General features: G+C 44.9%; 1 protein-coding gene across 1 annotated transcript in view; it reads left to right on the forward strand.

Moving 5' to 3' along the window:
* Window positions 1-25561, forward strand: part of SEC63 (SEC63 homolog, protein translocation regulator) — a 1535741-nt gene that overhangs the window by 557252 nt on the left and 952928 nt on the right. The window contains exon 9 of the mRNA XM_044065412.1: window positions 18541-18635. Coding sequence (XP_043921347.1) covers window positions 18541-18635 — 95 coding nt within the window. The remainder of the gene's footprint in view (window positions 1-18540; window positions 18636-25561) is intronic.

The raw sequence follows: 25561 nt of genomic DNA on the forward strand, positions 1-25561 counted from the left end.
ACTTTCACAGCCCCTAATACCCGCTTCAGTGGATTCGCAGGCCTCTACTGAGACCCATTCAGAGTCTGGTATGCCGCGAGACTCATCGACTATGGAACCTGCGGATGTCTCTACCTTAGATGGGTCCGAAGCTGCTGAGTAGACACCGGCTTCTGAGGCAATTATTCGCTCAACAAATGTTCGAGACAGACTTCTTTTTTAACCAAAGCTACCGAGTTTCTTAGGCCCAGAGTACGCACTATGCCTAGAAAACTGACAGCCAAAACGTATGCACCTGCTCCTGTGCCACAAAAACAAATGCTTAGAATGGCTGAAGACCTTATTATGCTGATTAGGGGAAGTCAGCCTACCCCTGCTAAGAGACAGAGTCCAGTCCCCTTCAGCTTCTACAGACCAGGAGTCTGATGACTCTGACATTTCTGATTATGAAGACATGCCCTTATCTGCTTATGAGGATTCAGATGCAGAGGAATCCATTCCCTCTGCCTCCCCTCCAGAGGATTTTTCTTTTGGTGAAACCTTGCTTACCTTACGAGAGCATTTCCACTGGGAATGCCAAGACAATCCTCAGTCCAAAAAGAGACTCAGAATTTCTAGAGCTGCCTCAAAACAGGCCCTTAGCAATACCCCCTGTCCTGGATGTTGTGGATGATGTTTTTATGGAATCTATAGTCTTACTCCTGATACTTTACCTCCTGCCCCTAGGAAACCAGACAGATACTACAGAGTACCTGACACTCACAAATTTCTTTTCAAGAATCCTACTTATGACCCAGAGATCATTTCCAAGGAGCCGAAAGGTATCAAGGCTACTGCAGCCAAGAATCCCACCCCTTCGGACAGGGATTCCAGAGCTTTGGACAGATGCGGTAAGAAGGTATATACCTCTGCAACTCTTGCTATTATGGCATTGAATTGTCAGTTTCACATGCTGAAGTACCAGCAACATTTTATGCAACTTATTAAACAGAAAGTGGCAACCTTTTCAAACTGTGCAGAAAATAAAGAATTACAGGAGCTTATGCACTCTGCAAGCCAAGCCAGCAAGCATAATTTGCAGTGTGGCTTTGATGCCCTAGAAGCATATTGCCGGGCAGCTGCCACTGACTCTGTACTGAGAAGACATGCTTGGCTGAAGGAGCAGACCTTGCCAGACCATGTCAAATCAAAGTTGCTAGACGCTCCTTTGAATAAGGACTGTTTGTTTGGCACCAAAGCAGAAGAGGTTCTTAAAAAGATGGAAGAAAAAGCTCGGTCTATGCAGACTGTTAAAGAATTCTTACAAGTGCAACCCCCTAGATTCAGTAGTCATTATCCTTCCAAACACTGGTCATTTCCAGCCCCCTGCAGGCCTTCTCAAACCAGATCCAGGCGAAACAAACTACCCAGACTTCAGTCTCAGGGTATGCAGAGATCTAAGGAATGGAGTGCTCCCAATCCTAAAGCAGGGTGTGGTAAGCCACCTCCTTACGGAAAAAGCTCACAATGACTTCTTTCCTCCACTCCCCAGCCCTGCCTAATTGCTTGTGCCCTTTGGAGGAAAGCTTGCCCTTCATGCAAAAAACTGGATGTCCATCACTCAGGACTGGTGGTCCTCAACATTGTATCCCAGGGGTACACATTTTATTTCCATTCACTGCCAACCCCAAGCAGTTTTCCAGATCTTTCTCCAAACCAGTGGGCAGAGGCTCAAAACCAAGTACTTTCCCTGCTCAATATCAGAGCTATTCAGCCGGTTCCAGTAGAACAGAGGGGTCAAGTATTCTACTCCAGACTCTTCCTGGTACCCAGGAAAGAGGGCTCTTTGCACCCAATCCTGGATCTTGCCATTCTCAACCAAAATTCAAAATGCTTACCCTGCAACGACTTCTTCCTATGCTAGCCAAGGATGCCTGGTTAGTCACCCTAGACTTAAAAGAAGTCTATCTGCATATCCCCATAAGGAAATCATTCAGGAAGTATCTATGTTTCAGGGCAGGGTCTTTGCATTATCAGTTCTCTGCACTTCCCTTTGGCTTATTTACTGCACCCAGAGTATTCACAAAATGCCTGGTTCCACCCATTGCATACTGCAGGCAGTGAAGTATTCAAACTCACCCATACTTGGACGGATGCCTGATTCAGGTGGACAGTCAGGAATTGCTGCTGCAGCACCTGACATTTGTGAAAAACCTTCTCACTTCCTTGGGGTACACCAACGAAAAGAAATTAAAACCTGGTACTCAGTCAAAAGATTGTATTCCTTGGAGCAAGCTTGGACACAACTTACCAGATGGCATTCCTCACCTCAGAAAAACAAGTCTGACAGACGGCTTCAAACAAATGGCCAACAGAACCCAGCTATCTGCAAGAAAACAATACTGCAAGCTCTAGGGTTCATGGCCTCATGTATACTGCTGATTCCATATGCAAGACTTCATATGAGGAAACTCCACTGGTACTTAAAAAGTCTTTGGTGCCAACATTCTCAGGACCTGGAAACAGTCATTCCTATCATACCCTATCTAAGGACAGAGTTCCTCTGGTGGACAGAAGCATGCAACCACAACAGGGGACTGCCATTTACTCAACCCCAAGCCACCCAGACCCTAACCACAGATGCATCAGACTATGCCTGGGGGGCACACATGGACAGAATATGTATTCAGGGCCACTGGAGCCCAAGGCAGATTCATCTGCACATCAACCAAAAAGAGATGCTAGCTGTACAGAATGCCCTGACAGCTTTCAGATCCCTAATCTTCTCAGGACAACTGCTAATAAAAACAGACAACACCACAGTTATGTGGTACATCAACAAGCAGGGGGGAACCCATTCCTACCCACTCTGCAGGCTAGCCATGGCCCTGCAGAACACAGCCTTGGACATTCAAGTCCATCTGCAAGCTCAATTCCTGCCAGGCAAACAAAACTTAATGGCAGATGACTTGAGCAGAAATCTCCTAGACCCACCTGAGTGGCAATCGGAGCACAGCACCTTTAGCCTTCTGATCCAGAAATGGGGGACCCCAGAGGTGGATCTCTTTGCCTCCCCTACAACCACCAGCTCAGCAAATACTGCACCAGGAATCCTCACAGCAGGGCCTGGAAAGTAGATGCCCTATCTTTTCATTGGGTAAATCTCTCAATCTATGCCTTTCCCCCTCTGCCCCTCCTTTCAAGAGTATTACTCAAGATAAAACAGGACAGACCAAGGACAATTCTGATTGCCCCGGACTAGCCATGCCAGCACTGGTACCCACTCTTGCACAGCCTGACATCGGTGCCACCCTGGCACCTACACCAGAATCCAACCCTCCTCTCCCAGCAGGAGGGACAGATTCTGCATCCACAACTGCAAACCCTAAATCTTGCAGCCTGGCTTATTCCTTGAATTCTCCCCCAGCGACCTTAAGCAAACAGGTGCTGGACGTCATTCTTGAAGCCAGAAAACCCAGTACAAGAAAATCCTATGCTGATAAGTGGAAAAGGTTCTGCTCATGGATCCAGTCTAAAGGAGAGGACACAATACTGCCCTCTCTGCCTCTTATCCTGGATTACTTGGCAGATCTACTCCACAAAGGCCTGTCCTTCTCCTCCATTAAGATACATGCCTCAGCCATTTCGGCTCATTACAACACTGAGCCACCTCTCTTCTTGCACCCTCTTATCAAACTGTTCCTGAGAGGGGCAAACAACTTACGGCTACGGTGGAGAGCACCCACCCCTGCTGGGGATCTTAACTTTGTACTGGAAAAGCTCACGCTTTCCCCCTTTGAACCTGCTGCATCAGCAGAGTTAAAATTCCTCTCTTGGAAAACAGCCTTGCTTCTAGCCATCACTTCAGCTAGAGGAGTGTCTGAGCTACAAGCACTGATGGCTGTGGAACCCTTTATTATTTTCCATGCAGACAGGGTTTCCCTCAGGACTAACCCTTCTTTTATGCCTAAAGTGATGTCCAGTGTGGCTCTCAGTCAATCCATCCATTTGGCAACCTTCTTCCCTAATCCTCAAAATAAAGGCGAAAGGGTCCTGCACTCCTTGGACATGCACAGACAGCTCAGATTTTACTTTGATAGTACTAAGCCCTTCAGAAAATCTGACCAGCTACTAGTCAGTTTTGCAACAGGGGAAGAGGGCAAGGCCATTTCAAAACAAACTATTATCAAATGGATAGCACACTGCATCCATTTCTGCTACAAGCACCATGGTAAACTAACCCCTCAGGGGGTCAGAACACATTCTACTAGAGCAACATCTACCTCTACAGCATTTCTCAGGGGAGTCCCTACCATGGACATCCTACAGGCTGCTACCTGAAGTTCTGTACACACCTTCACCAAGCATTACCACCTTGCCTATCTTTTCCAAATCTAGGGCAGGATTTGCTACAGCAGTCTTGCAAGGCATACTAGCCAGCCCCAACTCTTCTTGACTGCTTCCACCCTTCTTCAGCTTTGGGAATCCACCCAAGTGTGATGACTGCAACAGTGAAACATGAAGAACATAGTACAGTTGTGTACACTTACCATAAATGTAGATGTTCGAGTGTATTCACTGTTGCAGTCCTGCTTTCCCTCCCTCCAGCCCCCTGGTTTTCTCTCTCTCTCCCCGCCCCCCATCTATGGTTGTTACTAACCTCTTCTGTGGTATTTTTATTTACTGGTATCAATTCCAAAGGGCTTGATAGATCATGTTTCATGTTATTTAGAAGGCATCCTGGGATACTGTCTGGGCCCACTGATGCATTCTTCTTGGCCTTAGAGAGAGCATTAAGGACTTGATCCCTAATGATAGTAGGGAGAGTTGTATTTGATGGCATTTCCTGAGGGAAGGTTGAGAGAGACGATTAAAGTTGGAGCTGAATTTGTTGGCTAGTAGGTTTGCTACATCATCTGGCTCAGTATAGGTGGTTCCATGGGCTTTGTACGAAAAGTGCAGATGTCCTTCAAGGATGCATCTGCAGTCCTAACAAATGAGTTGTCCTGTCGTCAGGCAGCCCTTCGGTCGGCCGGATTCCAAAGTCTGGGTCTGGCCTCGGCTGGTGTCGCACTTCACCCGACGTCATCTCTGCTGGTCTTCGGGTATAAAGGCATCAGCCGACGCCATTTTTCTCGGTCTTTCTTGCCGCGTGGCGCCCGAAGCAGAAGCTGTTCACAAGTGCCGGTCGGTCAGATCCAGAGATTACTACTACCGAATACTACTTGAAGACTTCTAAAGCTAAGTACCCGTTGGGGACTCTTTCTTGCCTCAGCCGATGTCAGAAAAAGTGAATAACTGTTTAACTTGTGGGAAACAAATACCTCATAAAGATTTCCACTCTTACTGCTTACCTTGTTTAGGCCCAGACCACGGCGTAGCAGCCTGTTTAGCCTGTGCTTCCTTCAACCGACGAACGCTTAGGCGTCGGTCGGAGTTTGCTGAACAGTTTTTCGGCTCAGATTTTGCGTACATTATGCCGTCGGATCCTCCGACTTCTCAAATTGTTAAACGCAAAGAAAGACCGACACTCGCGGTCCGCGGTTTCGGCCGAAACCACGGTTAAGCAAACCACGAGTGTCTCGGTTTCGGACGAAACCGAGCAAACGGGTCAATCTTCAGCGAATCCATGACTACTACCGAGGCTCCTGCTACCCTAGTTGAATCGGCCTCTGAAGTTTTGCCTATTAATGTGGTTCCTCTAGAATTATCGGACACCATCCCTTTGGATGTCTCTACCCCAGCACGTGGTGCTGCTAGGCCTCCTACAGCCATGTCTATAAAGGCCTTTGCCAGGGCTAAAGCAGCCAAATCTGCTAAATCTGTGCCTGTTAAGCCCCCTCACACAGGCCCAGTTCCAGTTCTCAAATGCTTACTCTGGCAGAGGATCTCATCTCTTTAATAAGGGGATCCCAATCTCACCCAGACAGGGCCTCTCAGCCTCCAGAAAAGAGACCTAGAGCAGAGCCCCCTGAGCCAGTGTCCTCAGATGATTCTTCTGATGATTCAGACAATACAGACCATCCAGAGGCTCCTTTTTCTACTTATGAAGATTCCGATGCTGAAGAATCTATTCCTTCTGCCTCTCCACCAGAGGAATTTTCCTTTGGGGAAAACTTACATGCCATGAGAGAACAATTCCAATGGCAGGGACAAGATTTCTCTGATTCAAGAAAAAGGCTTAGGACCTTTCTACATTTACCGCAACATAGGCCCTTAGCTATACCTCCAGTTCTTCCTGTTGTGGATGATGCATTTAATGTTGTTTGCACTGCTGCTGATACTTTACCTCCAGCCCCTGCCAAGCCCGATAGGTTTTACAGGGTACCAGACACTCATCACCACCTATACAAGGCTCCCCTTGCAGATCCTGAGACTATCTCCCAGGGGCCTAAGGCAGTAGCTTCGACCTCAGCAAAAAAACCCTCTCCCTTCTGAAAGGGAATCCAGGTCCTTGGAGAGATGGGGTAAAAAAGTTTACACCTCTGCTACTCTCTCAGCTAGAGCTTTGAACTGTCAGTTTCATATGATCCAATACCAAGAGTTTATGCTTGATCAGTTAACTAAGAAACTGTCCTCTGATGATTCCTTAGATAAGAAATATGTTTTAGAAATGGTGAATAACATTCAGCAGGTTAGTAACCATTCTTTAAAATGTGGCTATGATGCACTGGAGGCTTCATTTAGATCAGCCATGACTGGCACAGTTATAAGAAGGCATGCATGGTTGAAAGAACAAGTCTTGCCGGATCATGTTAAAGCAAAGCTATTAGATGCTCCTATGGATAAGGTCAGTCTATTTGGTTCTCCTGCCCAGCAAGTAATGAAGAAAATGGAAGAGAAGGCAAAATCTGTACAGTTAAATATTTCTTACAGGTTCAGCCCCCAAGGTTTAGCAGGAACTGGCCTTCCAAAAATTGGTCCTTTCCAGACTCCTCTAAATCTCAGAGAGGCAGGAATAGACGTTCCAGAGGCAGAAATCAATCCAGAGGAGGTGCCTACAGAGGACACCAGTGGCAAGGCAATAACCAACGAGGCACAGACACAACCACTGCCACTGCAACAGGAAAATCACAGTGACTTGGCTCTGACACCGCCTACCAGGGAACAAATAGCAGCACCCTTAGGTGGAAAGTTAGCCTTATTTTCAAAAAATTGGCACTATATCACAAGAGACAAGTGGATTTTACAAACTATAGACCAAGGCTACAGGTTTCATTTCCACACCTTACCAGTAAAAAGAGGAATGCCAAACCTACCTCCAAATCAAAAAACAGAAGCTCTAAAACAGATAGCTCAATTAACAAAGATGAGAGCTGTGGAAAGGGTACCACCTACAGAACAGGGCAAAGGATTCTACTCCAGACTCTTCCTAGTACCAAGAAAAGAGAAAAGTTGGAGACCTATTCTAGACCTGTCCGCTTAAACACATTCATCATTGTTCCAAAATTCAAAATGCTGACCCTACAGCAACTTCTTCCCATGCTGGGCAAGGAGTGTTGGCTGGTAACTCTAGATCTCAAGGAGGCATACCTGCACGTCCCCATACGACCAAATTGCAGAAGATACCTCAGATTTCTTGCAGGATCAGAGCATTATCAATTCTCAGCATTGCCCTTTGGCTTATCTACTGCCCAGAGTATTCACAAAATGCCTGGCATCAGTAATCGCTCATTGCAGGCTACAGGGAATCCAAATTTATCCATACCTGGACGACTGCCTGATACAAGCGGACAACAAAAGCAAGCTGACAAAAGACTTACAAAGAGTCATTTGCTTACTACAAGCCCTGGGATACACAGTCAATTTAAAAAGTCAAGACTGATACCATCCCAAACAAGAACATTCTTGGGTGCAGAATTGGACACAGTAAAACAGATGGCATTCCTAACTGCAGAAAAACAAGAACAACTCCTCTTTACTTCTTGGCATTAACAAAGCAGAACAAACTAACAGCAAGGAAAGTACTGCAGGCCTTGGGCTTCATGGCATCATGCATAATCCTGGTCCCCATGCCAGACTACATATGAGAAAGCTACAGTGGTACCTAAAGAATTTATGGTCTCAACACAGGCACAGCTTAGAAACCGAAATACCACTAATCCCATGCCTGAAACAAGAGTTCCTATGGTGGGCTCAAGCATGCCAGTCAAACCCAGGCTTGCCCTTCCACAACTTTCAAGCAAGCCAAACCATCACAACGGACGCCTCAGACCTAGGTTGGGGGCACACATGCTGGACAAATGCATACAAGGATTATGGACTCCAGACCAGCTGCACCTGCACATAAATCAAAAAGAAATGCTGGCAGTAAAACTAGCAATCCAGAATTTCAGACCATTCCTCAAAGAAGGCCATTTAATGATAAGGACAGACAACACCACAGTCATGTGGTACATCAACAAACAGGGAGGCACTCATTCATACCCCTATGCCGAATGACTCTGGACCTATGGAATATGGCTCTGAGCTACAACATCCAGTTACAGGCAATATTTGTACCGGAAAAGAAAACATCCTAGCAGACATGTTAAGCAGAACTACCTCGGATGCTCACGAATGGATGCTACACCCGGACATCTTCAAGGCCATCACAAAGAAATGGGGAATGCCACAAATAGACCTATTCGCATCCCCACTCAATCACCAGCTCAAGAAATTCTGCACAAGGACATACCACCCACTTGCATGGAAGGTGGACTCTCTATCCTTCAGTTGGAAAGGCCTGACAGCATATACATTCCCACCTCTTCCTTTGATGCACAAGGTACTACTGAAAATCAAAGAGGAACGTCCAAGGATAATTCTGATAGCTCCAAATTGGCCAAGACAACACTGGTATCCATTGCTGAGGAGCATGTCTCGGGGGAGAACGTGGACACTACCCCTGATGCCTTTGATGTTAACTCAGAACGAGTACAACATCATGCATCCAAACCTAAAAACTCTGCAACTGACTGCCTGGAACATTACATAACAGCAACTAACCCAGATTTATCCCAAAGGGTTAAAGACATTATCCTTGAGGCCCGCAGACCTTCAACAAGAAGGAACTATGCAGGAAAATGGAAAAGGTTTGTCATTTGGAGTACTGAAAGAGGGAAAGATGTGTCAAAGATAGATATTGCTAACATCCTGGAGTACTTGGCAGAGCTTCTCCATACAGGCCTGTCCTATTCCTCCATCAAGATACATGCATCAGCTATTTCTGCAGAATACAGCTTCGATCCCCCTGTCTTCTCACATCCTCTACTCAGGCAGTTCCTCAGAGGAATCAAGAATGTAAAACCTCCTAGGAAACCACCATTACCAGCATGGGAATTGAACTTTGTGCTAGAAAAATTGACACTCCCTCCATTTGAACCAGCAGCAACAGCAGATCTTCAACAGCTATCCTGGAAAACTGCTTTCCTACTGGCAATTACTTCAGCAAGAAGGGTTTCGGAACTACAGGCCTTAATGGCAGTACAACCCTTCCTTATCTTCCATCAAGATAGAGTGTCCATGAGAACTAATCCTACATTTATGCCTAAGGTGGTATCCAGAGTGTCTCTAAACCAGGCAATCCACCTACCTACCTTCTTTCCCAATCCACAGAACAGGGGGGAAAGACTGCTGCATACCTTGGATGTACATAGACAGTTGTGCTACTACCTGGACAGAACCAAGGGCAATAGAAAAACTGACCAGCTTCTAGTAGCTTATGCAACAGGAAGGGAAGGAAAAGCAATTTCAAACAGACAATCTCCAAGTGGATAGGAAATTGCATAAGATTCTGTTACTCCTACCATGGAAAGCAAATTCCACAGAACATAAGACCTCACTCTACAAGGGCTACAGCCACTACCACAGCTTTCTTACGAGGAGTGGCTACCAAGGACATTATTGAGGCGGCTACTTGGACCTCCGTGCATACATTTGCCAAGCATTACAACTTACCTCTATACTCTAGATCCCGAGCAGGGTTTGCCACTGCTGTATTGCAAGGGATCCTAACTACACCATAATTCTTCTTCCTCCTCCCCTAGTTTGGCTATGGTATTCTACCCATTTGTTAGGACTGCAGATGCATCCTTGAAGGACATAGTACAGTTTTGTACCTACCATAAATGTAGATGTCCGAACAGGATAGCATCTGCAGTCAGGATTACCCTCCTTCCCCTCTGTGGTACTCCTAGGGTATTTACCCTCCTTATAGCTAGCTAGGGGGGATCTCTTATGGTGTATTTGTTTGTATATATGTGCATACATGCTTATTTTTTGTGTTTGCCTACTATTTTTTTTTGGAAACATTGGCATTTACCCAAAATTTAGTTTTCCAAGAGGGCAACTGGCATCTGGGGCAAGAAACACTGAGGAAAATGGTGTCGGCTGATGCCTTTATACCCGAAGACCAGCAGAGATGACGTCAGGTGAAGTGCGACACCAGCCGAGGCCAGACCCAGACTTTGGAATCCGGCCGACCGAAGGGCTGCCTGACGACAGGACAACCCATTTGTTAGGACTGCAGATGCTATCCTGTTCGGACATCTACATTTATGGTAGGTACAAAACTGTACTTTATGTACACTTACCATAAATGTAGATGTTCAAGTGTATTCACTGTTGCAGTCATCACACTTGGGTTATCTGCCTGCAGGTAGCCCTCAGTCGGCCTGAATACCAGAGACTTGGTATTTCTGCGTCGGTTGCTGTCACTTCAGTACTGACATCAGGCGTATAAAAACAGGCAGCTGACGCCATTACATCAGTCTTTCTTGCCGAAAGCAGAAGCAGTTCGCATGAGTGCCGGTCAGCCACTACCTGAGTTTTAGTTTCCAAATTGAATCATCCTGAAGTCTTCTAAAGCTAAGTACCCCGTTGGGGATCCTTTTTTCTTGCTCTAACTGATGTCAGAAAAAGTTTACAGTTGTCTCACCTGCGGAAAGGAAATACCACACCGAGATTTCCATTCTTACTCCGTCAACTGTTTAGGCCCAGACCACGACGTACCTCGCTGTCGGTCTTGTGCCTTGTTCAACGCCTGAACTATTCGTCATCATGCCCTTATTGTCGCTAAATACTTTCGCTCTCGATCTCCGTATTCCAAAATGGCTTGAGTAAGCCATCTGACTACTGATCTTCTGAAAAAACATAAGGAATAAAGACAGAGACGGACCGCACAGGTCCAAAACTGCCAAAATCGCTTCTGTTAAGCTAGTCGACAGTTCACTGGTACACACTGAGGTGCTTTTGCAGCCCCTGATGCCCACTTCTGTGGATTTGCAGGCCACTACAGAGACCCGTTTGGAGTCCAGTATGCCGCGATTCTCTTCTTTGACTACAGAACCTGCAGACGTCTGTACCTTGGATGGGTCAGGAACCGTGGTGCAGGCACCGGCTTCTGAGGAAGTTTTTCGCATTACCGATATTCAACACAAACAGACTTCTTTCTCGTCTTCAGTTCGGTCTAAAACTACCAAGTTTCTAAGGCCAAGAGTATGAGCTACGCCTAAAAAACCGACCACCCAAACTCAAGCACCTGCTTCCTTGCCACAAAATCAAATGCTTAAAATGGCAGAAGACCTGATTATGCTGGTTAAGGGAAGCCAGCCTTCCCCTGCTAAGAGAGAGACCTGTCCCCAGCAAAGACAAATAAACCAAGTAAAAGTCAGCAAAGGTACAAAAAAGAACTATAAACTCCAAACAAGTACCCTTGATAGGAAAATACAGCAGTCAATTGTTCTTTGATGCAAAAATCCAAGTTTATACCCTTGACAGGACCTGTCCCCAGCAGCTTTAACTGACTAAGAGTCCGATTCTCAGGTTTCTGATTATGAAGACATGCCTTTATCTGCTTATGAGGATTCAGATGCAGAGGAATCCATTCCCTCTGCTTCCCCTTCAGAGGATTTTTCTTTTGGTGAAACCTTTCATACTTTGAGAGCATTTCCACTGGGAAGGCCAGGATTATCCTCAGTCCAAAAAGAGTCTCAGCAAATTTTTAGATTACCTCAACATAGTCGTTTAGCAATCACTCCTGTTCTGGATGTTGTGGATGATGTCTTTATGGAATCCAGTCTAATTCCTGATACTTTACCCCCTGCTCCAAAGAAGCCAGACAGGTACTACAGAGTCCCTGACTCTCTCAAATTTCTTTTGGTGAAACCCTACATAATTTGAGAGAGCATTTCCATTGGGAATGCCAGGATTATCTTCAGTCCAAAAAGAGACTCGGGGAATTTTTAGATTTACTACAGCACACAGACCCTTGGCTATTACTCCTGTTCTGGATGTTGTGGATGATGTTTTCATGGAATCCAGTTTAACTCCTGATACTCTACCTCCTGCTCCCAGGAAACCTGACAGGTATTGGAGTCCCTGACTCACACACATTTATTTTCAAATATCCTACTGCTGACCCAGAAGTCATCTCCCAAGGACCTAAAGGAATAAAATCAACCACAGCTAAGAATCCCACCCTTTCGGACAGGGATTCCCAAGCTTTAGTCAGATGGGGTAAAAAAGTATGCACCTCTGCAACTCATGCCATTAGAGCATTAAATTGTCAGTTCCACATGAAATACCAGCAACATACTATGGAATTGACTGTGCAGAAAATAAAGAATTACAGGAGCTTATGCATTCTGCAAGCCAAGTTAATAAGCATACCCTGCAATGTGGGTTTGACGCCCTAGAAGCATCCTGCAGGGCAGCATTCACAGGTTCTGTACTTAGAAGGCATGCTTGGCTTAAGGAACAGACCTTGCCAGACCATGTCAAATTAAAGTTATTGGACGCACTACTGAACAAAGACAATCTGTTTGGCACCAAGGCAGAAGAGGTTTTAAAAAAAGATGGAAGATAAAGCGAAATTATGCAGACAGACTTTTTGCAAGTCCAGCCTCCGGGATTTAGTAGGCATTGCCCCTCAAAACACTGGTCCTTTTCAGCCCCCTCTAGGCCAGCTCAGACTAGACCTAGGGGAAGCAGACTCCCCCAGACAGCAGGCCCAGGGAATGCAGAGATCTAACCAATGGAGTACCTCCACTTCTAAAACAGGTAGTACTAAGCCACCCAATTATGGAAAGAATTCACAATGACTTTTCAACTCCACCTCTTACCTCTGCCCACCTGCTTGTGCCTCTAGGAGTAAAACTTGCCTCCCATGTAAAAAACTGGACCTCCATCACCAACGATCGATGGGTCCTCAATGGGGTACAATTTTATTTCCACACACTGCCAACCCCAAAAGGGTTCCCAGATCTTCCCCCAAACCAGTGGGCAGAGGGACAAAACCAAGTTCATTCTCTGCTCTCCATGAGGGCAATTCAGCCTGTTCCTGCAGACCAGATAGGCCAAGGTTTCTATTCCAGGCTTTTCCTGGTACCCAGAAAAGAGGGCACCTGATGCCCAATCCTAGAACTATCCATTCTAAACACCTTCCTGGTGGTACCAAAATTCAAAATGCTCACCCTCTAGCAGCTTTTTCCTATGCTATGCAAAGATGCCTGGTTAGCCACTAGACCTAAAAGAGGCTTATCTACACATCCCAATCAGAGACTCTTGCAGGAAATATCTACATTTCAGGGCAGGATCTATGCATTATCAATTCTCTGCACTTCCCTTTGGCTTATCCACTGCTCCCAGAGTTTTCACAAAATGCCTGGCTCCAGCCACTGCTTTCTGCAGACAAGGAAATATTCAAATTTACCCTTACTTGGACGACTGCCTGATTCAGGCAGGCAGTCAGGAAAAGCTTTTGCAGCACCTGACATTTGTAAAAGACCTACTGACCTCACTGGGGTACACTATAAACAAAAAAAAATTCAAACTAGTCCCCAGTCAGAAAATTGTATTTCTGGGAGCATGCCTGGACACAGCATCCCAGATGGCATTCCTTACTCCAGAAAAACAAGCCCATGTCTGACAGGCTACTTCTCTCAACTGGCCACCAGAACCCAGTTATCTGCAAAGAAAATCCTGCAAGCTCTAAGCTTCATGGCCTCATGTATTTTACTAATTCCATATGTCAGACTGCATATGAGGAAACTTCAGTGGTACTTAAAAAGCCTTTGGTGTCAACATTCTCAGGACCTGGAAACTATTATACCTCTGTTGTGTCTTTCGGCTTTCCCTGGTTAGGGGTTGCCACAGCGGAACTCCGGTCTGCTAATGATTGGCAGTTGATTTTTACGTGCCGAGTTACCAGCCCTGATGCACAACCTTTAACGAAGGTACGCCCACTCACGCATGTCTCCACGCAGAAGACGATCTAGCTGAGAATCGAACCGGACAGTGTCTTACTATACCTATGATACCTTATCTAAGGAAAGATTTTCTTTGGTGGGCAGCAGCATGCAACCACAACAAGGGACTTCCCTTTTCACAACCCCACACCGCCCAGACCCTGACCACAGATGCATCAGACTATGCCTGGGGTGCACACCTGGACAGCAGGTGCATTCAGGGCCACTGGAGGCCAAATCAAATTCATCTGCACATCAACCAAAAAGGGATGCTAGCTGTTCAGCACACTCTGACAGCTTTCCAGACCCCTTCTCTCTCCGGGGCCTCTACTAATCAAAACCGACAACACCACAGTGATGTGGTACATCGACAAGCAGGGAGGAACCCACTCTTACCCACTATGCAGGCTAGCCATGACCCTGTGGCACATGGCTTCAGCCATGCAGATTCACCTGCTAGCACAATTCCTGCCAGGCAACCAAAACTCTCTGCCAGACAACTTAAGCAGAAATCTCCTAGACCCACACAAGTGACAATTAAACCACAACACCTTCAGCCTCGTAACCCAGAAATGGGGTACCCTGATGGTGGACCTATTTGCCCCCCATGACAACCACCAGCTCAGCAAATTCTGCACCAGGGAACCTCACAGCAAGGCCTGGAAAGTGGATGTCCTATCCTTCCAGTGGGTAAACCTCTCGATCTATGCTTTTCTCCCTCTACCTCTTCTTACAAGGGTGTTAATCAAAATAAGGGAGGAAAGACCAAGGGCAATCCTGATTACCCCAGACTTGCCTCCCCAGCACTGGTACCCACTACTGCGCAGTCTTTCACCATTGCCACATGGCACCTCCCTCAGATTCCAACGTTCCTGACCCAGCAGTAGGGAGAGTTCTTGCATACACAATTGCAGACCCTGACCCTGACAGCCTAGCTTATTCCTTGACCTCTCCTCCAGTGGCCAGCCTAAGCAAGTAAGTCCTGGACGTTATACATGAAGCCAAATGAACAAGCACTAAAAAATCCTATGTGGACAAGTGGAAAAGGTGTTGCTCCTGGATCCAGGATAAAGGAGCTGAACCAGCACAGTCCTCCTTGCCTCTCATACTGTATAACCTAGCAGACCTGCTTCACAGGGGCCTATCATTCTCTTCTATTAAAATCCATGCCTGGCCATCTCTGCTCATTACAGCACAGAGCCACCTCTCTTTTCACACCCAAACATCAAGCAGTTCCTTAGAGGGACTAACAACGTAAGGGCCACCCAGAAGAGCCCCTACCCTTGCTTGGGACCTTAACTTTTTTTGGAAAAGCTCACGCTACCCCCGCTTTGAGCTTGACTAACCCAACTTTCGTGCCTAAAGTGGTGTCCAGTGTGGCTCTCAACCAATCTATTCATTTGCCCTAAACCTCAGAATAAGGAGGAAAGGATCCTGCACTCTGTAGATGTGCACAAACAGCTCAGATTCTACCTGGATAGGACTAAACCCTTTAGGAAATCTGACCAGTTACTAGTCAGCTTTGCAGCAGGGGCAGAGGGCAAGGCCATATCAAAACAAACCATTTCCAAATGGATAGCACACTGTATCCATTTCTGTTACAAACACCACATGAAACCACTCCCACAGGGGATCATAACACATTCCACTAGGGCAACTTCCACCTTTGCAGCTTTTTTCAGAGGGGTCCCTACCAGGGACATCCTGGAGGCTGCAACATGGAGTTCTGTTCATACCTTCAAGCATTACCACCTGCCTATCTTTTCCAAATCCATGGCAGGCTTTGCAACTGCGGTCCTGAAGAGCATACTAGCCAGCCCCAACACTTCTTGACTGCCTCCACCGGTTTCTTCAGCTTTGGGAATCAACCCAGGTGAGATGACTGCAACAGTGAAACGCAAAGAGCATAGTACAGTTGTGTACACTTACCATAAATGTAGATGTTTGAGTGTATTCACTGTTGCAGTCCTGGTTTCCCACCCTCCATCCCCCTTGTCTCTCTCTCTCTCTCTTCCTCACTCCTTACAGTGCTATTTGGTATTTACTTTCTACTGGTGGGTGTAATTCCACCATAACTTTGCTTCCTATTTGGGGGCTCCTGACATTTGGGGCAAGAAAAACTGATGTAATGGCGTCAGCTACCTGTTTAATTACCATTGATGGCAGTCCTGGAGCGACAGCAACCGACGCAGAAATACTAAGCCTCTGGTATTCGGGCCAACTGAGGGCTACCCCAGGCAGGATAACCCATGTGTGATGACTGCAATAGTGAATACACTCGAACATCTACATTTATGATAAGTGTACACAACTGTGCTTTTTTCTGTAGGTTTTGAGTGTAAAACCTTCTTTACTGGCCTTAAGGATAGAGTTTCATTAATCTTAAATGTATCAGTTTCTTTATATTCTTTCTTAACTACTTGAGCAGACCTAAGTATCTGTTAAATTGCGTAGGCATCCACAGGCAGTTTCGATTATGTGGCCTAAACCAAATCAAGTCGGATAAAAATGTTTTGTTTTATTTTCTGATAAAAAAATTATTCTATAAAGTTATCTGCGTTAGTGGTTTACTGGCTATAAAAAGTTCTGTTTAACAAGGCCTTGCACTTTATGCCTATACCACACTATAATTTGAGCAGTGGCTGCATTTCAGACATTTTTAAAATTGCATTCTTGTATGATAATTTGCACAGATGCAAAGTGGGCTTCATAGAATACTTATAGGAACTACTGCAATTTGAGTGTGATCTCTAGGTCTAGGGTCTTCTTTTAAAGATGCAGTGCTTAGAGGCATGTTCCTGTGATGGGCATCAAGGTTGGATACCTTTTTGTCAGTCTGCTTTTTTAGGATGGATCTGCTAATACCTGGCATGAACAAGTCCATCCACTATCATCCTCTCTGCTTCATGGCAAGCATAGTCTGGAGTTATCTATCATTGGTGATATTGTTTCTTAATGTGCTCTGCATCTTCGTCAGCACTTAAGTAAAACAAACTAAAGAGAGAAATGTATTACTCAATGTGTACTGCAAACTTTGAACAGACTTGCCCTGCAAGTTAAACAAAGTGACACCCTATCATCTTTCATATTAAACACGGGGAATTCCTCTGAGATTGACTTACGTCCTTGAGAAGGGTGGCACTGCATGAGTCTGCTATTGGCAAGAACTAATTGGTCTTGTGACTCAAATCCTTGTCTATTTCATATCAACCTGCATTTGTGCATCACACTTGATCTACAGAGGAAGGTGGTTAGCAGAGAATTATGAGGATAGGGAAGAGGGGCTAATATCATGGGAAAGTTATCTGCCGAGCTTACTGATTGGTTGATAAAGATGGACTTTGCTCATCTAGCTGTATTGTTATGGTAAGTACATAACTTTCATTTTGCTCCTTGGAGGGAGAGCATCACTATTTTAATTCAGACTTCTAAGATTCATATCAATAGAGATAATGTACATAATAACTAAAATAAAATGAAATGTAGAGAGAAACTTTAGCTTGATGTATTGTATATGCTGATGTTGAGTTTGAGATTCCTGTTATGATTTGTTTGGTCTAACTTTTTTTTTTACAGTGAAGTTGATTGGACTGTGGATTTTAAAATGTGGTAAAATTTTACCCCTGTATCCACATTTTGGTGGGGTAAGGCATAATGAGTGATAATCACTGCATCCTGAAGACATGCTATTAAGTGAATTCAGTCTCCCAAATTGCCTGTTTGTTTGTGGGAGTGTGTGCTCATGCATGGGCGTTTATCCTATGATAGACTAGATTCGTGTTCAGACTTAGTTTACTAGTGCTCACTGAGTTCTGGGATAGGTTCCGGTTCCCTCTTGACCTTGAGTCAGGTATGTGGGTAACTGGAGAATAAATTAATGAATTTATTGTTTTACTACTTGATAAACTTCTGTTATACTCAAAAATATAAAATGAGGTGTGCGTCAGTTCCCTCTAGTTATAAACATTTTTCCTGTTCAACAAGAATGAGTCAAAATCTAATATTACTATAAATTTTTTATTTTAGTGTCCTGGCTGGTTGTCTTAGTTTTAAGACTCTCACACAGCATGTAGAAATTGTAAGCAGACAGCAAATTGATGTTTTGCTCTTTAGGAAATAATATAAATAAATAAATAAATAAATAAAGCAAAAAAAATGTTTCACAATTGACAGCACTCCACAGCAGTTAATAAAACTTTTTTTTTTAACTGCTAGTCTTTTTAATTGCCTGTTAAGTTTTGAGCTTCTTGCTAAGGCAATCTTAACAGTTAATAATTCAAAGGATGACTATATTGTGGTTTGTGTTATGTTGTGTATTAGATATATTGTGATTTACAATTAACATTTTTTGCAGGGCTTATAACGGTTTTGGCTGCAGCCGCAGAGTTTGATCCTCAGTTTAACAAGGAAGCTCTAAGTAGGCCAACAGACAACGTTGAAGTGCCTCAGGTAAAGTGATCTTGGCCTGGAACTCTGAAACCTGTTTGGCACCAGAGAAATGTTAATTTTGTTTGCTTTTGTGATAAAAATTTTAGTTGACCTTGTACAAATTTGAACATCAGCTCAGTTTACCACCTAATACACACTTACTATTTTTCCCATGCTCGGGCCAATGATTAGGACTGACGTCTGGGTGGGATGTAGGAGACTTGAGTCTTTGGCACAGCTTCACATTACCCTTAATGGGACAGCTGCTAGTAGTGTCCTCTTTTGTGTTAAAGAAGGCACAGTTTTACACCTTTGTCAGCAATGAACATAAAATATGAGGTGTAATGACTCTAAGCAGTAAATTAATAATTTAAGCTTACATAAGGGTTACTTGAACTTTCACCACCCTTTCCTTCTGTACAGAAGCAGTCTAGAGGCTCCTAATTTACTTTTTATTTTCCAGCATAGCTGTTTTACTTATGCAAAATTGCCAGTGTTTGTAATAGAAATTCATTTGAAACACCAAAAGCTGGCTAAGAATTTAACTTATTACAGTTGAAGGGACATTTATGGGATCTGCAAAGAAATTTTACACTTACTGTAAAGGTCCCTTTATTTGTTGGTTGGCCTGATTTACACAAGCTATGTACAAGAAAAAAATAACACCACCTTTGTTTATACCGCTAATGAAGTGTGGGCATACTTGAATACCATCTTGGTTCTTCCCAGAAAAGAGGCTATTAGCCTGTTCAACAAAGGTTAAATAAAATAAATACCATGTGCCTTGTTCAGGGCCTAGTTATGCAGGGCTAACCTCCTGGTGTGCTACTAGGTAGTTTGCAACTTAAAGGTATCTGCATCTGTGCAGATGTTCTTCGTGTTTCAGTATTGCAGTCGTCACACTTGGGTTATCTTACCTGCAGGTTAGCCCTCAGTCGGCCTGAATACCAGAGTCTTAGTATTTCTGCATCGGATGCTGTCACTTCTTCCAGGACGTCGTGTCGTCAGTGGTATAAAAACAGGAAGCTTATGCCATTACATCAGTCTTTCTTGCCGTGGAGGAGCCCAAAGCAGAAGCCGTTTGCAAGTGCTGGTCGGCCGCTACCTGAAACTTTCGTTTTTCGAGTTGATAATCCTGAAGTCTTCTAAAGAGAAGTACCCCGTTGGGGATCATTTTTCTTGTTCTAACCGATGTCAGAAAAAATTAACAATTGTCTTTCCTGTGGAAAGCAAATACTTCAGAGATTTTCATTCTTACTGCGTCACCTGTTTAGGCCCAGACCACGATGTCCTTCGCTGTTGGTTTTGTGCCTTGTTTAACACCCGAACCATTCGTCAGCATGCTATTTTTGTTGCTAAATTCTTTAGCTTTTGATCTCCGTATTCCGAAATGGCTTTGGTAAGCCATCCGACTACCAAACTTCTGAAAAAACGTAAGGATAAAGACAGAGACAGAATGCATAGGTCCAAAACTGCTGACAATGCTTCCGTTAAGCTAGTCGCCAGTCCGCCGGTACTCAGTGAGGCACCTTTGCAGCCCCTGACGCCCACTTCTATGGATTCTCAGGCCTCTGCTGAGACCCATTCGAAGTCCGGTATACCACGAGATGCTTCTTCAACTATGGAACCAGCAGATGTCTCTACCTTGGATGGGTCCGGAGCCACTGTGCAAGCACCGGCTTCCGATGGTGTTTTCCGACCTACCGATGTTGGAATCAAACAGACAACTTCTTTTTTAGCCAAAACTACTGAGTTTTTTAGGCCCAGAGTACGTATTATGCCTAGAAAACAGACAACCAAAGTGCATGCTCAGGCCTCCATGCCACAAAAACTAATGCTTAGAATGGCTTAAAACCTTATAACGCTAATTAGGGGAAGACTGCCTTCCCCTGCTAAGAGACAATTCAGTTGCCTTCAGATTCTACAGACCAGGAATCCGATGACTCTGACCTTTCTGTTTATCAGGACATGCCATTATCAGACTATGAGGATTCAAATGCAGAGGAATCCATTCCCTCTGCCTCCCCTCCAGAGGATTTCTCTTGTGGTGAAACCTTGCATACTTTTAAGAGAGTTTTTCCATTGGGAATACCAAGACTATCCTCAGTCCAAAAAGAGACTCAGAGAATTTTTAGACCTACCTCAGTACAGGCCTTTAGCTGTTCCCCCTGTCCTGGATGTTGTGGATGATGTTGTCATGGAATCCAGTCTTACTTCAGACACCTTACCTCTGGCCCCTGGGAAACCTGACAGGTACTACAGATTCCTACCTGATTCCCACAAATTTCTTTTCAAGAATCCTACTGCTGATCCAGAGATCATTTCCCAGGGACCTAAGGTATTAAGGCTACTACAGCCAAAAATCCTACCCCTTCGGACAGGGATTCCAGAGCTTTAGACAGATGGGGTAAGAAAGTATATACCTCTGCAACTCTTGCTATCGGCATTGAATTGCCAGTTTCACATGCTGAAGTACCAGCAACATATTATGGAACTCTAACAAAAAATGATAATATTTCCAGACTGTGCAGAAAGTAAAGATTTGCAAGAGCCTTGTGCATTCTGCAAACCAAGTTAGTAAGCATACTTTGCAGTGTGGCTTTGATTTCATGCAAGCATCTTGCAGGGCCACAGTCACTGGCTCTCTACTGAGAAGACATGCTTGGCTGAAGGAGCAGACCTCGCCAGATCATGTCATATTCAAATTACTAGACGCTCCTTTAAATAAGAACGTTTTGTTTGGCACCAAAGCAGAAGAAGAACTTAAAAAGATGGAAGAAAAGGCTAAATCTATACAAACTGTTAAAGAATTTTTACAAGTGCAACCACCTAGATTCAGTAGACATTGCCCTTCAAAACACTGGTTCTTTCCAGCCTCCTCCAGGCCTTCCTAAACAAGACCCAGGGGAAACAGACCAGCCAGACTACAGTCTTAAGGGTATGCAGAGATCTAAGCAATGGAGTGCTCCCACCCCTAAATCAGGGAGTGGTAAGCCACCTCCCTATGGAAAAAGGTCACAATGACTTCTCAACTCTACTTTCCAGCCCTGCCCAATTGCTTGTGCCCCTAGGAGGAAAACTTGCCCTTCATGCAAAAAACTGGATGTCCATCACTCAGGACCGATGGGTCCTCAGCATTGTATTCCAGGGGTACACATTTTATTTCCATTCCCTGCCCAATCCCAAGCAGGTTTCCCGACCTTCCTCAAAACCAGTGGGCAGAGGCTCAAACTCAAGTTCTTTCCCTGCTCAACATCAGAACTATTCAGCCAGTTACGGTAGAACAAAGGGGTCAGGGTTTCTACTCCAAACTATTCCTGGTACCCAGGAAAAAGGGCTCTTTGCGCCCAATCCTGGATCTTTCCATTCTCAACACCTTCCTGGTGGTCCCAAAATTCAAGATGCTTACCCTGCTTCTCCATATGATAGCCAAGAATGCCTGGTTAGTCACCCTAGACTTAAAATAAGCTTATCTGCACATCCCCATCAGGGAGTCGTGCAGGAAAGATCTACGTTTTAGGGCAAGATCTATGCATTGTCAGTTCTCTGCACTTCCTTTGGCTTATCTACTGTGCCCAGGGTATTCACAAAATGCTTGGCTCCAGCCATTCCATACTGCAGGCAGAGAAATATCCAAATTTACCCAAACTTGGATGACTGATTCAGGTGGACAAACCGGAATTGCTGCTTCGGCACCTGGCATTTGTAAAAAGATGTCTCACTTCATTGGGGTACACCATTGACAAAAAGAAGTCACAACTGGTGCCCAGTCAGAAGATTGTATTCCTGGGAGCAGGCTTGGACACAACTTCCCAGATGGCATTTCTCACTTCAGAAAAACAGGTCTATCTGACAGACTACTTCAAACAAATGGCCACCAGAACCCAGCTAACTGCAAGAAAAAAACTGCAAGCCTTAGGGTTCATGGCCTCATATATTCTGCTAATTCCATATGCGAGACTGTATATTAGGAAACTTCAGTGGTAGTTAAAAAGTCTTTGATGCCAACACACTCAGGACCTGGAGTTCCTTTGGTGGGCAGAAGCATGCAGCCACAACAAGGAATTGCATTTTACTCTACCCCACGCCGTGCAAACCTTGACCACAGACTCAGGCTATGCATGGGGGGCCCACATGGCAGGCAAATGCATTCAAGGCCACTGGAGCCCAAGCCATATTCTCCTGCACATCAACCAAAAGGGGATGCTAGCTGTACAAAATGCTCTGACAGCTTTCAGATACCTAATCCTTTCAGGACAACTGCTGATAAAAACAGACAACACCACAGTTGTGTGTTACATAAACAAGTAGAGGGGGACCCATTCTTACCCACTCTGTAGGTTAGCCACGACTCTGTGTAGCACAGCTTTGGACAACCAAGTCTATCTACAAGCTGAATTCCTGCCAGGCAAACAAAATTCATTGGCAGACGACTTAAGCAGAAATCTCCTAGACCCACATGAGTGGAAATTGGAGCCCAGCACCTTCAACCTTCTGATATAGAGGTGGGGGACTCCAGAGTGGATCTCTTTGCCTCCCCCCACAACCACCAGTTAAGCAAATTCTGCACCAGGAACCCTCACAGCAGGGCCCGGAAGGTGGATTCCCTATCTTTTCAATGGGAAAACCTCTGTCTATGCCTTTCCCCCTCTGCCCCTTCTGTCAAGAGTACTACTCAAGATAAAAGAAGATGGGCCAAGGGCAATTCTGATTGCCCCAGACTGGCCATGCCACCACTGGTACCAACTCCTGCGCAGCTTGACAACTGTGCCACCCTGGCACCTGCACCAGACCCCTACCCTGCTGTCACAACAGGAGGGACAGATTTTGCATCCACAATTGCAAACCCTAAATCTTGCAGCCTGGCTTATTCCTTGAACGCTCCACCAGCAACCCTAAGTAAACAGGTGCTGGACGTCATTCTTGAAGCCAGAAGGCCTAGTTCTAGAAAATCCTATGTGGAAAAATGGAAAAGATATTGTTCTTGGATTCAGTCTAAAGGAAAGGACACAGCAATGCCCTCCTTACCTCTAATCCTGGATTACTTAGAGCTACTCCACAGAGGCCTATCCTTCTCCTCCATTAAGATTCATGCCTCTGCCATTTTGGCTCATTACAATACTGGGCCACTGCTATTTTCTCACCCTCTCATCAAACAGTTCCTGAGAGAGGCCAACAACTTAAGGCCCCCAAGGAAAGAGCACCCACCCCTGCTTGGGACCTTAACTTTGTACTGGAAAAGCTCTCGCTTCCCCCTTTTGAACCTGCTGCCTCAGCAGAGTTAAAATTACTCTTGGAAAACAGCCTTGCTTACAGCCATTACTTCAGCTAAAAGAGTGTCTGAGCTACAGGCACTGATGGCGGTGGAACCCTTCATTATCTTTCATGCTGACAGGGTTTCCCTCAGGACTAACCCGTCTTTTATGCCTAAGGTGGTGTCCAGTGTGGCCCTAAACCAATCCATCCATTTGCCAACCTTCTTCCCTAACCCTCAGAATAAAGGGGAAGGGATCCTGCGTTCTTTGGACGTGCACAGACAGCTCAGGTTCTACCTTGACAGGACTAAGCCTTTCAGAAAATCTGACCAGCTGCTAGTCAGCTTTGCAACAGGGGCAGAGAGCAAGGTCATTTCTAAACAAACTATTTCCAAATGGATAGCACACTGCATTCATTTCTGCTACAAGCACCATGGAAACCAACCCCTCAGGGGGTCAGAACACATTCCACTAGGACTACTTCTACCTCTAGAGCATTTCTCCGGGGAGTCCCTACCAGGGACATTCTGGAAGCTGCAACCTGGAGCTCTGTACACACCTTCACCAAGCATTACCACTTACCTGTTTTTTTTTTCTAAATCCAGCGCTGGATTTGCTACAGCAGTGTTATAAGGCCTGCTAACCAGTTCTAACACTTCTTGACTGCCTCCACCCTTCCTCAGCTTTAGGAATCAACTCAAGTGTGATGACTGCAACAATGAAACACAAAGAACATAGTACAGTTGTGTACACTTACCATAAATGTAGATGTTCGAGTGTATTCACTGCTTCAGTCCTGGTTTCCCTCCCTTTAGCCCCCTGGCTTTCTCTATCCTTTCTACCTATCCTCTTTATGGCCATTTGTTATGGCAGGAGTATTTAATTTTTTACTGGAGGTATTCCACACCATGTAATAGCTTCCTGTTTTGGGGGCTCCTGACATCTGGTGCAAGAAAAACTGATGTAATGGCATCGGCTGCATGTTTTATACCCCTGAAGTCATGGAAGAGGCGACTGCATCGGATGCAGAAATCCAAAGACTCTGGTATTTGGGCTGACTGAGGGCTACTTGCAAGCAGATAACCCAAGTGTGATGGCTGCAACAGTGAATGCACTTGAACATCTACATTTATGGTAAGTGTACACAACTGTACTTTGTGGCACTGGGTATGTTTAGAGAGAACTTGTAAGTTTGTAGTTGAAAGGAATGACTGTAGGAATTGGAAATGTGCAACAGTATATATGAATGAGATCAAAATGAAGCTTGAAGCATACAAAATAAAAATTAAAGCAGTGACTGCAAAACTGCTGGCAATCCGAAGTGGTGCTTAGAAGCATGTGTGTATTCAGAAGTAAAGTTGCATGCACTAGGTGTGGTTCTAGGCAAATGAAAAGTCTATACAAAGCTTGTATTTTAATTTGCTGACTCTCTGGGAGTCATAGTTACCTCACAAATGTATATTAAGTGAAGAAATAAGTTTAGTTAACACAATTTGCATGTTATTGAGGCCATAGGAAAAGGAGGTTGAAGAGTTTTGTGGATTCAGTAGAAATGTGTAAGTATAGTTTAATACAGGACGTGGGGAAATAATTATGGTACTGTTTAACCAGAAAATTCATAATTCAGACAGTTCTGGCACTGTAGAAGGATGATAATTGCACTGTAGAAGGATAATTGTGGCTCAGTAGAAA

Source organism: Protopterus annectens, chromosome 1.part0 (assembly GCF_019279795.1).
Source record: "Protopterus annectens isolate FY-2018-M chromosome 1.part0, PAN1.0, whole genome shotgun sequence".
In the NCBI taxonomy this organism is placed as follows: Eukaryota; Metazoa; Chordata; order Ceratodontiformes; family Protopteridae; genus Protopterus; species Protopterus annectens.